The sequence below is a fragment of the Acanthopagrus latus genome, chromosome 14, assembly GCF_904848185.1.
Source record: "Acanthopagrus latus isolate v.2019 chromosome 14, fAcaLat1.1, whole genome shotgun sequence".
Lineage (NCBI taxonomy): Eukaryota > Metazoa > Chordata > Actinopteri > Spariformes > Sparidae > Acanthopagrus > Acanthopagrus latus.
In genome coordinates this window covers 4,860,331-4,874,573 of record NC_051052.1, presented here as the reverse complement: position 1 = coordinate 4,874,573, position 14,243 = coordinate 4,860,331, and the positions used below count along the sequence as shown (strand labels likewise).

The 14,243-nt window shown below is 43.5% G+C and overlaps 1 protein-coding gene and 1 long non-coding RNA gene across 3 annotated transcripts; one reads left to right on the top strand and one right to left on the bottom strand.

Annotated features, from left to right (window-relative positions):
- The first annotated feature begins 313 nt into the window (after positions 1-313).
- On the top strand, positions 314-11,654 carry e2f7 (E2F transcription factor 7). 2 transcript variants are annotated; one of them, XM_037121491.1, is made up of 13 exons: positions 314-593; positions 1,158-1,268; positions 1,805-2,110; positions 2,604-2,763; positions 2,992-3,231; positions 4,252-4,407; positions 4,501-4,644; positions 4,849-5,025; positions 5,138-5,222; positions 6,926-7,259; positions 7,823-7,988; positions 8,107-8,498; positions 9,797-11,654. In XM_037121491.1, the coding sequence occupies exons 2-13, from the start codon at positions 1,167-1,169 to the stop codon at positions 9,950-9,952; spliced, it is 2,418 nt and encodes an 805-aa protein (XP_036977386.1). In that variant the 5' UTR covers positions 314-593; positions 1,158-1,166; the 3' UTR covers positions 9,953-11,654. The 2 variants fall into 2 exon arrangements, with proteins under 2 accessions (XP_036977386.1, XP_036977384.1); XM_037121489.1 differs by having other exon boundaries at positions 1,155-1,268.
- Positions 1,936-13,572, bottom strand: LOC119032393. The gene is made up of 3 exons (XR_005078880.1): positions 13,403-13,572; positions 2,586-2,777; positions 1,936-2,072 (listed from the first exon to the last, which is right to left on the bottom strand). It is a non-coding gene; the product is annotated as an uncharacterized LOC119032393 (long non-coding RNA).
- Positions 13,573-14,243: the final 671 nt, after the last annotated feature.

The following is a 14,243-nucleotide window of genomic DNA, read 5'->3' as shown; positions in this document are numbered from 1 at the left end:
GTAAATTATGGCATACAGATTAATAATTCATAGCCGTGCATGTGTCAGTCATTCAAAATAAACTATTTAAAGTTGCCTTCCATAGGACCCAAGTTTCCCCGCCGACATTGTTGTTCCGTACTCGGAAAATCGCTGCCGAGTGAGACCTCTTGTTTCTATACTTAACTCCCCTAAGGCTTCGGCAGAGCGCGCCGGTTGCCCCGCCAACACTACTGGGGAGGCGTGGCCGTCATCCCCGCCCATTGGTGGAAGCCGAGGCGCGCACCCGAGTACACTAACGCTGATTGGCTGGAGCTGAATGACGCAGCAATCGCCAGGGCGCTGATTGGCTGGAGTGAGCCAGATGCTCGAGAGCGCCAGAAAACAAGCTTGAGCGGGTGATGCTGGAGTCACCACGGGACAGTGCAGAGTTTCCGCTAGTTGGACAGGAGTCTACAGAGGACTGGAGGTGCAGGCTAAGGAGGACTACCCGCTTCTTTTAAAGAGGGAAATTAGCTGCTATGTTGGTTTGAAGAAACTACACGCTGACAAGTGTTTTAAACCCGACACTGAGCCACATTGGAGTACTTCATTCATTCAGCAAGCGGAGAAAGGTGAGGAATTCTGTTTTCCCTCCAGTGGTTTGCTACTTGCTGCTAAACTAAGTTGTGGAATGCTTATCAGCTGAGCTAGTGATGTTAGCCAAGTAGCTAATTAAAGCTTAATTAGCCTTTATGACTGTAAATAAGTCACAGAATAACAGGTAGGACCCTTAATAGGCTCTGCCACCCCTATATGTATGGACTTATTTGGGTGAATTGGCCCTTTAGTGAGTTAATAACGTTACGTTAACGCTACGTCTCATGTTTCAACTTAGAATTAACGTAATTAGTTAATAACACGTACTAACTCGTTCAGCTTAACCTGCTACATCAGCTGCACTTCAGCAGGTTAAGTTTCGTTAGCAGTAGGCCAAACTATTAAGTAGGTAGCTTGCTAGTTTGGTCCCAGGCGCTAGCTAGCTAAGAGCTAATTAGCTGATGTTCTTTCCGCCAAATTCAGCTGACCACTCGTTTGGGTTCTCTCTCTGCTGCCCGAAACGTCCTCAACTCCACAAGTCATCCCGCTGAGATCATAGTCAGTAATCTGTACACATCCTTACTTTTATCTAACAGCAGTTTTCCCAGATGGAAGTTCAATGCCTCGCACTGAAAGACCTCACAAGTCCAAGGAAAAGTTTCAAGGTGGAGCCGGAGGAGGAAGAGGATGGGGGCCAAAGTGAACAAAAGGTAAGGTGCCCCGCTGCTTGATCCTAGGTGTGGTCTGAATAGTGTGGCAGGTTTCATGTGATAATCAGGATAACCAGGCTAATCAGGAAGGGATGAACAGAGCAATGTGGTGGCATGTTAAGAGTGACATGGTTGCAAGATATGGACATGCCTAGGGTGGTTTTGGGCTATAAACACTAAAATTACCTGAAGAAAGAATGGTAAAGTAGTTTATTGGTTGAAGAAAATAGCAATGAAGTGTTTAAAAATCAGTGTATTGAAAGTACCTGATTCTTTATCTAAATACTGGCCCAAATTTACTAACATGCCCCAGGGAATATGTTTGATTTTCTAAATAAAATCATGAGATGGAGATGTCAGTTTAAAAAGCAGCAGATTTGAAATAAAAGACTTCAAGAGCATTACAGGTTGTAGAGTGTTTCATAATGTCTTCTTTTGCCCCATCATTGTCATTTTTAAGTCCTTGATATTCCCCCAGTCTTACCAAATGTTTGAAATCAACCGTGTAACCACAAATCACTTTGTCGCCATCACAGGAAAACATCTGCGCAGAGTGGAGAAGATCCACGCCACTGAAATCCACCGAGCCCGTTCCTGTTCTGCTCATAAGTAGGTTAGGCGCCGCCCCCGACCTGGCCCACATCACACCCATCAAACACTCAACCCTGGTCGAGCCCTGGACGCCTACAGCCAATCTGAAGATGCTGATCAGCGCCGCCAGCCCAGACATCCGCGACAGAGAGATGAAAAAAGTACTGTTCAGACCCATAGAGAATGAGAAGGACAAGCCAGCAAGTCTGGATGCTGTGGTGGAGGATACAGAGGTGGAGGACTCTTGTCAGGTATGTGAAATGGGACATTTTACCTGTATACGATATTATCTAAAAAGCACATGATTTCAAAAGGTCTCTGACACACTTAAAAAGACATTAAAACACTTCTCCGCTTGGTTTTAAATCCACTGGGCAAAAATCAGTGAGATCGCAGTTCTTGTTTATCAGTTTACTTAAAGAACTGGTCTCACAGGGGAGCCAGAATTTCCACAATCTTAAAAGTCCAGGGAGTAAACACTTTGCCTCCTCACTTCACTCACAGCAGCAGCTGAAATCTCAAGATACTGAGTTTTCAGATACACAAACGCAACCACTCAATTATGCCTAATAAATTAAGTGATATTGTATGTAAAATGGCAGCTGGAGCCTAAATTCCCCAGAGGTTTGTGATAAAATTGTTTGTAATGAGTAATTTAAGGCTCTGTACTGAGATGTGTGATAATGTGTATGCTAAAATAACCCAAAATCATTTATCTATTCGTACCTTTATTTGTTGGTCCAGTTCGAAGCCGTGGAGGAAGAGGACGATGCCGACAAAAAGCCGAGCAGGAAGCAGAAGAGTCTGGGTCTGCTGTGCCAGAAGTTCCTGGCCCTCTACCCTGATTACCCACCGCCACACAGCCCCATCTGGATCTCACTGGATGAAGTGGCGACCAATCTTGGTAAGCACCAGCGACTGGGAGTGAGACGATAATGAAAGCAGCTAATGTCCGTTTCATGAGCGTTAATCATATTTTATGTTATTGGGTTAAACAGCATGCCACTCGTACTGAGCTGCACTTAATGTCCTTTACATACAAACACTAAACATTTGGCCAGTTTTTATTCAAATGCATATATTTCTAACAAATAGAGGGCTGATTTCTCTACTCTCACACTCAAATTGTCAGGAGTGGAGCGGCGGCGCATCTACGACATCGTCAACGTGCTGGAGTCGCTCATGATTGTCGGTCGGATAGCCAAGAACAGCTACACCTGGTACGGTCGTCAGCGGCTGGAGGCCACGCTGGAGGACCTGCAGCGAAGGGGCCGGCAGCAAGGCTACCACCTCCAGATGGAGGTGGCCTCTGAGAGCAGGGAGGCCGGGCCGGGACGAGAGGAAGACGGAGCGGAAGGAGATGCTGGCAGTGGTAATTAACTTATCTTATTTGTACAGCATATTTGATACAAACACACATCCCAAAGCGCTTCCTTAAAATAGACAACAATAAATAAGTGATTGGAAAGAAAACTACACATTTTCTTCCTCTCGAACCTTTGTCTTTACCACTGGCTGCAGTTTACTGTCGCACTTATAGTATAAAATCAGTTTAATGCTGCATGTGTAAACATTTAAGTGCAGGTTCCATCTCAGGAGCAGCTGCCACCAAATGAACGCTGCAGCCAAATGATCAATCCTTTCACTCGCAAACACAGGGGTGAATATGGGCCCAGTTTCCATAGTGATCCTGCCTCTTTATACATGCACGCAGCTTTTCGCCAAGAGGGTTTATGTGTGATAATAGCAGCACTCGTGACAAAGAGGTAGTTTACAAAGGTGACATGCTTTCAGGCGATGTCCATTAAGTAGTTAGTGTCTGGTTGAATGTGATGACCTCAGGAAGTATTTACATAATAGCCGTCATCATGTCAGCAAACACAGGCAGCTGAAATGGTGTCATTAAGGCACCAGCTGCACATTTCAGCCTTCATATTTTCATGGTTCATAATCCCATTATTTCAGCATTGTACACAAGTTGGAAACAGTGAAGTTCATAACAACATGTGAACACAAAGATGATATCATATGAAAGATTGGAGGGTTGATACTGATACTGCAAACGTGGCATTAGAGGACTTCAGCGTGCAGATTTGAGACTTCTGAATTTACACGGCTTATTTTTCTCGGTTGTGGTGGTTGGAGAGGAACCCCCATTTTCACCTTTTAATGTGCGATTTCAAGTGATTGGGATTTAACAGAGGTCATCTTGTCTTATATAAGGGCTGTTCCAATTAAAATTCTAAATTGAAGATCAAGCCAGACCAAACTAACATTGGCAAAAATTGAATATAATCATAGAGCTGGAGAATCTTGGCACACCTGCCTCCTTCATGGTAGATTTATTTGACTGCATCACTCTGACATATTTGCGCCTTTCTGTTATCCGTAGCTGGTGGCAACAGGAAAGACAAATCTCTGCGCATCATGAGCCAGAAGTTTGTCATGCTCTTCCTGGTGTCTAAGACACAGACGGTTACTCTGGACGCAGCAGCAAAGATCCTCATCGAGGAGAGCCAGGACTCGTCGAGCCACAGCAAATACAAAAGTAAGAAAAAGAAAGGATGTGTCCTGCAACACAGAAATCCTGCATTGTTGTTTTTTCCGTTTTATCAGCATTAAACCTCATCTCTATCTGCAGCTAAAGTGCGTCGACTGTACGACATCGCCAATGTGCTGACCAGCCTGGGCCTCATAAAGAAGGTCCACGTGCGTGAGGAGAGAGGCAGGAAGCCGGCCTTCAAGTGGCTCGGCCCTGTTGAATTCAAAAACACTGCAAATGCTGGTAAGATTTAAAGACTAGCTTTGTCAACGACATGAAAGTAGTTCTAAAAGCTATGAGGGCACTCTGGGAACTGATTTTATACACATCACTGTCATCTCTAAGGTGTTTTGGATAAACAAGTCAACCAAGCAGTAGATTTATTGCCAGTAACTGCATTTGTCATTGTTGCTGTCATGCTAACCCAGTAACTGTCATCATCTGCAGAAAATACTGTGAACATGGCAGCTGTCAGTCTGCCTGAGGCCGCACAGCCACTGACAAGCCAGGACTTCAGAAAAGCCAAGATGGCGCGGCACGCCTCTTTCAACATCATGCCAACTTCTGTGGCTATCCAGCGACAGGTCAGCTCTGCGCCTAGCAGTCCGCGGCAAGAGCCTGCAGGTATTGTACACACCCATGTTTGTATCTGTATGTCAAACAGAGCAGGTTACAGATTGTGTGGGTCATTTTTGTATTCTTGTCTGATGAATTGTTTTCTTTCCTCGCACTGCAGGTCTCTCAAACCTGCCTGTGGATTATTCAAAACGGACTGCAGGCAACAACGCAGTGTGTCGACTGCAGTTTGAAAACAGCACTGAGTGAGTTACTAACACACACAGATACACAGATACGCAGCCTGTCTGTAATCACCTTGTGTCTCTTAGTTCAGATTTATCTGCCTTCATCCTCTACAGATTTACTGCCAAACAATTTACTGCACACATGAGCTCTTTCTGCTAACCGTTGCAGAGCAGTCAATCAGTATTACTGTAGAGAATCCACCTCAGCTATCTAGAACAAGGGGAAAGAGTCCACTAGTTGTTTGTGGATTTTAGTTGTCAACCAAAAATTGTAATTTTTCGGGGGGGGAAAAAAAATCAAAATTCTTTTATTCCAGCTTTGTAAATGTAATCTTTTTTTTCTGAATTCTTTCCTCCTCTGTGACAGCACTGAATATCTTTGAGTTATGAACAAAACAAGACATTTGAGGACATCATCTTTGGCTTTGGGAAGCACTGGTCAACTTTTTAAACCATTTTTCTGTCATATTAAATAGAAAACAACTTCAGACTGAAGCTAAACTATTAGATCAAGTGATTGTTGGCTTGGTAAGCATCTGACAGTGTCTTAGTTATAAGATGCCAAGGCTCACCACTTCCTGTCTCTCATACATAATAATTCACACTCACTGCCAGTGTTTGCATTGGCCCAAGTGTTTAGCTTTAGGCTACATGAAACATGAGCCGACTGCTGCGGATATGAATAGTTTTTGTCTATGCATGTATGCATTGGCTCCAGAGATAGAGAACACAGTACTTCATGTTATTTCTGCGGTCGACCTGCTTGTAGCCAAACCATGGCTGCCTCATGACCGTGGCCGTTAAGTGTTTTTGGAGGGAGAGAGATAATAGGACACAGAAGTGCGTGTTGAAAGAGTACATTTTAAAATGAAGCTGGGTAAGAATGCACCAGAGGCAGTGGTAGCCCACAGGATAAGATGGGAGGTTCATAGCTTGGAGGTGGCCAGTTCGGAGCGAGAGAGATCAGAGTGACATCTCACCCCTTTTCCACGACAAGAACTTTTCCACGGATCCGAGAACCACGCTGTGTCTTGACTGGTGAAAGGCTGGAATTTACCGCAGTTCTTGTGCCATACAGGGCTGCAACTAACAATTATTTTCATTATTGGTGGATCTCCCGATTCTTTTCATGATAATTGTTGAGTACTGCAGTCTTGAAAGTATCAAGTAATTGTGAAAAATGCTCATCACAAATTCCCACAGCCTAGATTGACATCCGCATATAGCTCCTTTTGTAAATGAATGACAAGCGAGCAGCAAATCCTAGCAAATGTTTGAAATTTATGTCAGAAAAATCACCGAAACAGGTAATCAGTTAATTCGGTCATTGTTGAAGCCCTAGTGCCAAAAGTTCCCGGTGCCTAAAAAGTCCTGAAAGTGTGAAATGTTGCTGATAGGTCATATACAAAACCTGTGGTTGCTACATCTTGTGTACAGCACTGGGTGGCACTGGCATCACTACTGGGACAATAGTTGGACCTTTTTTTTATAATGATAATTAGTAAACTAGAGGGGGAGTTAGAGAGATCAAATGAAAAATCATTTACTTTCCGGATTTTGCCATTGCAGTCACGCACTAAAGCAGAAGGGAACAGAACACATCATCGGTGCTTTGATTGGGCCATAAACTTTGACCCAAGCCCAGACTACTTCGACATTCATTGCGTTCAATGCAAAATGACCGAATTAACATTAGTTGCTACCTTCTGGTTTCTCTGCAGTAACCGTCCCAGCGCAGCGCTGCAGACGCCCACGAGCAGAAGCCTGCAGCCTCCGTCCTCCACCCATCAAACACTGCTGGCACATTCCATCCACCCAGAGCACCTCTTCACGCCTTCCTCCTCCCCCCACTGCTTGGCCTACCTGCCCAGCCTGTCCCAGCCCTCGGTGGTCATGCTGTACAGGGCGCCGGACAATCCCGACCAAGCGCCCGAAGGCCAGAGATCGCCCAGGTTGCCGTCTGAGGAGGGGAGGAAGAGAAGGAGGGAGGAAGGAGAAGACGAGGAGACGGTGGCGAAAAAGAAGGGAACGTCCGAGTTAGAGGAATGTGACCAGGTGAGGTGGTGTCAGATGTGTTTTGGTACAAAATAAGTGTGATTGTTGTTTGATTTTCTTTCGCCACAGTACTTATTTTGTGAAGATTGACTGGTAGCGACATGATCATTTCGCTTCAGTGCAGTAATATGATTATATGAGGTCTTTTTCTCTGCATAGATTCTGGATAGTGGAGCGCTAAATTGAAATTGGCTGATGAGGATAACTCATCCCTGGTGTAATTAAAGTCTAATCATATTAGTTATGTTTAGGATAGATGAGAGTTGGAAAACCTTAGCAATCTTAGTAATTCCAAATGTCTCAGTTTTCACGATAAAACGGTCTTTTAGAAAGGTAAATTAGACAGTAGAATCTAAACGATTTTACATCAAGAAAATGAACTTGGCAGAAGTTAACTCCAGTGCTTAATCAGCGGAGGGGTTTTAGTGCTGAGGCATAAATCGTTCCACGTTATGACATGAAATGTTAATTCACAATGGATTGTAAATGGTTGGCTCCTTCATCTTTAATGTCCATAATGAGGTCCAGGTTAATTTATTCCCAGTGTTTGTCTTTCCTCTCAGATGAGAGCCGCGTCAGCTGGGTGTTCACAGACTGGAAGCAGCAGGACTTCCCCCAGTCGCCCAGCAGGCCCCTCCAGAGAGCAGCCGGTCGATGAGAGTCAAGTAGGCAGCGGCAGCAGTGAGCCCGCCCAGCCATCACACTACCTCTACGTCCCCAACAATGCAGGTATGTACACAAGTTTGTGAAAGAAATCGATTCACATAAGAATGCATCCTTTACAAGTTTTTTTTGTTGGCTTAGTCCATAGAAAAATGTTTTTTTTCTCCTGATCTGTCTTTTCCAGGTCTGAACAACCTCAACTTCCTCCTCTCTGCCGGTCAGCCACCAGCCGGTCTCGCGCTCCCTCCCGGCGGCGTTCCTACCCTGGCGCTGCCCTACGTCCTGCTGCCCTCTGCAGCCCTCTCCCACTACCCCCTGATAGCCAGCGGCCTACCACAGCAAGGCTCTGACGGCCACAGCAAACTGAGCTTCAGCCTCCCCACTGTGATGTCACCGGCTCACTTTATGGTGGGGGCGGCGCCGTACGGCGTGACGGCAGCACCGGAGATGAGCAGGTCGCCGGTGCCTACGCCGTCCACTCCAGAACAGAGCAGGCTGTACGGTTCAGCCGCTGGCACGCCGCACTCCCCCCCACGACCATGTCAGACAGTCAGCGTCAGCACACCAGAACCCCTGGTAAGACACACACACACACACAGATCTCTGCACTAAAACTGTGTTAACTCCGACATAATTTGCCATCATTATGACACATGACCTTTCTGCTATCAGGCAAAATGCCACAACACAGCTTGACATGAAAGCGAGTGCAGCATCTGTTTTGTGGAAGGTCTCCACTCATTTCCTCATTGAGACACTTCCTGTGTGCCACAGCGGTTTAAGTTGATTAATCTCCAAGTTGTTAAATAGGGATTAATGTCCTTGTCTGCAAAAGCCCAACACAGCCTGCCAGCAGTGCTCCTCTCATACAGAGTCGCTTCAGACGACCTGCTGGGGAGCTGGACGGCAAATGAATGCAGCATTAGAGACAATGTGACAAGTCAATGACTGCGCTGCACTGAGGCATCAATCAGGAGTGTCCTCTGTGTGCCACCCACTTCCACAGTTAATATGGGTGGAGTAATACCTTCATAAAAGGGTTCAGATGTTGGTTACTAGAACGCATTCTGTCATTCATTCCAGATATTACGTTTTGTAAAACGGCACACAAAATTCCCGGCAGACCATAACCATGTAAGAACTTTAAGCAGAAGAGGAAGCTCTTCTTTATGTTTTAACAAACTGACTTTTAAAGGACAAAACCATTTCATTCTTATCTCCTTTCTTTATATTTCGATTTCTTTCGATTTCTAGGTTCAAATAGTGTTCTGGGGACCTTATTGTCCTCTGAGAACAGATTTCTGAGTTTGAGATTAATTATTACCTAATTAATATTGTCAATATTAAAATTCTGTGTGTGAATTTATTCTCCAAAACCACATAGCGACCTTTAAACGATAATTCAAAGGGAAGTTCTATTGGGCATGTTCTGTGCCTTTTTAACAAAAAAAACACTGGAGGAAATGGCAGAGGAAAATAGTACTGAGGATAGTACTAAAGATTATTTCTGCATTTTCAGTACCACCCTGGAGAGACTCAATACTTCTTTGAGTTCACCGGAATTAGTGTTTCCTTGTTTTCATATTTAAGGAAAAAAAACTAGAGTTAATAAACACAGGATTTCAGAATCAGTTGGTAAATTGTCAATTTTGAGCTCTGTTGACCTAAATAATCGCTATTTTCTGATTTTTGACATTATCGAGCAGCCATATTGGCTCCTCTATCAGATTTTCCCATTTGCAGCATCCAGAAAATATCCAGAACACAACATATATATGTTCGCCTTGACTGCACCTCCAAGGAAATGTATAAAAATGCTCTTTGATCCTCAAGTACTCGGTCTAAATGTTCTCTGATCTTCTCCACCTTCACAGACCCCACATACTCCAAAGGAAACGACACCGTCCGCTTCTAAGGCTTTCTTCCAGACGCCGGGCACACTGGGAAATGCAGTCAGCGCTGTGCCGGCGACCCGGAAGAGAGGCTCCGCACAGAGAAGACTGGACGTCGGCCACCCTCCCACCAGTTAGACGTGTGAGGAGATGAATAAATGGTGCTGTTTTAACACTCAGGTGTTGACCCCTGAAAGTGAGGAATATGGTTTCAAACCATTGGTGCTTTGTTAGTGTACTAATGAAAAGGGTTCCTTCCAAAATGCAAGAATGTAAGTTTAAACGCAAGATCTTAAGACGTCATTTTGAAACGAAACTCTCACCTTATCGGTCTTTATGTTGACAGTTAAAATGTGCCTCCTGGAAACAAGATTTCAGACTGATGAGTGAAGCAGTATTGCCAATGCGACAGTGCCCTCCTGTGGTGGGAGTCGGCCACTGCTCTGTTTTGTATTCCAGCCTTAATTTTCCCTCCGCGATATGATCACGCTACCTAATTCCCTATCACTTGTGTATTTATATTTTAGATAATATATGTTGATTACAGGGATTGTAATAAAACATTTACTTTGTTTTTAGCACTAAGTATTTGACATTTTGTACGTCTCATATTGAAGTGATTGTTTTTAGTGGGCCCCTTCAGGTTTTTTTTTTTTTTTTTTTTTTCCAGTATCAAGGTTCGATAGGAAATCCATAAGCTGCTGATCACTGAGAAAACATCGATGGTAGCAGACAAATGTCTCACGGTTCATGTCAGACGTCACTGTGAGGAGAAAATCACTAAAGCCTTAAATGTTTACAGCCAGCCGAGCATCTCAAGGAACTGTTCTTGGAATTCATCGGTTCATCAGGAAGACAGACGTCACTGGTGCTGCGTGTGCTCTCACTGAGTATCTGTAACCAAAGTGCATGATGGTTAAACCCCAAGAATAGAGCTGCAATGATTAATTGATTAGTTGTCAAGTTTTAGATTAAACTTCAAGTATTTCGATAGTGCGAATTCTCTGATTTTCTGGTTTTAGCTGTAATCAAAATTTCCCCTATTTTATAGACCTGACTAATCAATTAATCGAGAAGTTTGTCAGTCGCAGCCCAGCACCAAACCCTCCATCTCTGTTACTGAAAAAAAAAACAAAACAATGTGACGATGCTCTCAGGTACTTGAATACTTGTGAACTCACTTGAAGTGGAATTTGAAAAGATATCAGAGTACTGTAGAAGACTCAGCCTTAATTTATCAGAGGACAGTAGACTGAGGTTAAATGCTGTCCTTTTTTTTTTTTTTTTTTAAGCAGCACTGTTCCACATTCATAGAGTCTTGGAGACTCTCGTTATGACCACTGTCTGCTGTCGTCTGGTGCAAGTTGAGGGGGGGGGTTGAGTGCCTTACACAAAGACACCCCTGAGTAGTTGCCTCGGTACAGATTTTCCTCAGGTCGTGTGAACGGCCCTCAAGTGTTGCCTCCAGACGACCCAGCCTGAATACTGGCGCTTTGGCACGGGACTCATTCAGGAGAGCTCAGCGATGCCACACCAAAGGGTGCACAGATAATCCACTCTGACCGGTGGGTGTGTAGTTGTTAATGTACAGTTATGTCAGCAGTTATTTTTGTACGTCGTATTCATAGCGTCATATGTACTTTCACATGCAGAACGTTAAAATGCTGCTTACTGTGTTTTTTTTTAAATGATGTTTTAATGCACTGCTAGTTTTAGTAGTTGTGTCTGCTGATGTAACAAAGCGAAGAGCCGTTCGTACACTGTAGCTCTGCTCTCTCTGTAGTTGTGGGCCAAACCGGGTTTCTTCTGTAAGGTTTTCATAAACTCTCATTAAAAAAAATTAAAAAAAAATCTATGATGCTGACCTGCCTTGTCATGTGTATGCTTTTGATTTGAAGGAAATTGGGACTGCGTTTTCTAGGAATGCGCAAGTAAACAGATGCATTTGAGTGGCCTTTAACCACTGGTAACCTGGAATTTGTTGATTTAAGCCTGAAATGAATGAAAACTCTTTGCTGAACAGCCTCAGAACTGAGCTTCTGATCAATGTTTTTGATCACATAATATAAGAACTATTAAAAAAAACACTTTTTTTTTTAAATAAATGAATGAATAACTATAAAAGTCAGCTATCCAATGTGGGTTTCACACATTTTACTCAGATGGGGTTTGTACCGCTACTTCATCTGGACTGGATAAACCCTTGTTGTCGCACAAACCTTGTACTGTCATGTTTCCCGTTAAAATCTGTGTTTAAATGACAAAGGTTTCCACATTCTTTTAATAAGAAAACTTGTTTCAAAAATGATTATACTTCTCTGTCTCAAACTAGACTGGGAAATAAAATTGTTAATCCAAAATTAGGGATAGGCTGATTATTGACACGGCTGAGACTCGGCGTTCGTCCGACTGTCAGTTCCACTCTGTGGTCTTTCTCGATGCCCTGCCAACAGCATGGCGTGATCGGTTACATGTTACACGCATTACCTTGTCATGATGACTGCATAATCTGAATCTGCCAGTAACTAGTGATTAAAGTTATCTGACTGGAAGTATAGCAGAGATAGAAAAATGGTACGTCAAAATTGTATTCAAGTGCAGTACTTGGGTGTTAGATAGTTACATTACATTACTGGCTATTCTAAATTTTGATACAAACATAATTTGATCCCTAATCCAAATGTTGACAGATTCACAGATGGCTCCAGTTTACTAATTTACAGATGCTACCAATAATTCAGAGTCCAGTTTGAAATTTCCCAGGCTAAAGGTGCTGCAAAGCCTGCTATGTTGCACACTTTCAAGGTTTAAATGCATGATGGAACTGATGATTTTTGGTAAGGCAGCAGTTTTATACGGTGTTATTACAAAAACAAATATTAACTCTCCGAGTGAAAAAGCAGAAAGGTGGTTGATATTCAAATTGCACATGGGGTGTAGTCATCGTTAATCTGTGGGTTGCATCCTTAATTACGACGAATAAAATCCCACATTTCGCACATCAAGTGTGATCTCGGTGTCAGATCGGGCCGACTGAGCCGCACTTAAAAAACACACACACACTCCCATCTGTCCGGACACATCAACATCTAATCAGAGCTTTTACACCAGCACTAAAACTGAGCTGCCGGTAGATGTGTTCGGCCCCTGAGAGGCATTCATGACACTAAACCTCAGCAGATGGGACGATAAACTTTATATACATAGATGGTTTAGCCGAGCTCTGCCGTGACCAGTATACACACTGTTCCAGAGGCAAAACTGGACAGTTAACTTTCAAATACACATCACCACTACAGTACTACACAGCTAATGAAACTTGTACCTCTTCTACTACAATAGATGCAGGTTTGTGCTGCCAACTAAATAGGCCTACAGTAAGCTAAGGCAACATACTGCCCTTCTGCACTGAGAAAAAGATACCCTTATAAAAAATAAAAATTAAAAAAAAAAATGATTCTGGCTGTAAAAATGCTGTAAATTAACCAAAATCATAATCCCAAAAAAAAAACCATAAATACAGTTTTCAGCCTTATCTTGTTCATGTTTAGTTATGAATGTTTACCCTTATAAAAACAGTGACATTACCTTTAAATATGGATTGATCTACGTCTCCACATAGTTCCCAGCCAGTGTTGGCTTATCACTTAATTCATCAACATCAATGTCCACATTTTTCAGTAGATCATACCGTCAATAGAAAACACTAATTTCAACTATGTTTGTAACTCTGTAGCAGTCCCATTGTTTGACCTTGCTGTCTTTCTTTGTTTGGGGCTGATTTTCCCAAATCCCTCGAGGCTGATTGCAGGAGATTGAGATCACCTGTGCACAGGGTGGGGCGACTGACCCCTGATTGAGGAGTGGAAGCAGCTTGAGGGCATTTCCCTCCCAGCCAGTCACGGTGTGATGACACCCTTTTTTTTTTTTTTTGTGAAGGCTTAAAAGCGGTGGGGTATGGCACAGAGGTGGCGCTCACCCTCGTTGTGAATCTGTCCCTGACCCACTGAGAACCTCATTCCCCTTTAAAATCCAAGCCTCTATACACCTTCAGTATGTCATTTTATTTCCCTCGGGCTTGTGGGAGGCATTTGTTTGTTATACACTGTCTAAGTAGCGGACATTGGGCACCCCCCCCCCCCTAGATTTTCCCGTTTATATTTTAACGTAGGTTGGGCTTGCCTGTAAACAATTTACTACCGATAACGCCACAACCTGGCACCCACTTCACCAACGGTAAAACTACAAACCAGCACAAAAATGACATTTACTCTCTTTCTGAGCAGACACATTACAAACGCTGACAGAAAGTATTTAGGAACAATAAACAGCCAGCATAACAAACTGCTCAGCACAATGCATGATGGGGAAAAAGGGAGCCATCTTTGATGCTCGGCACTGTCCTACACGTTGCAGCCAGGCGGTGCCT

Coding starts and splice junctions, on each gene's coding strand:
- e2f7 (XM_037121491.1), top strand. CDS start 1,167: ATGGAAGTTCAATGCCTCGCACTGAAAGACCTCACAAGTCCAAGGAAA. Junction 4,408..4,500: donor GAGCCACAGCAAATACAAAA/GTAAGAAAAAGA, acceptor CTCTATCTGCAG/CTAAAGTGCGTCGACTGTAC. Junction 4,645..4,848: donor CAAAAACACTGCAAATGCTG/GTAAGATTTAAA, acceptor CATCATCTGCAG/AAAATACTGTGAACATGGCA.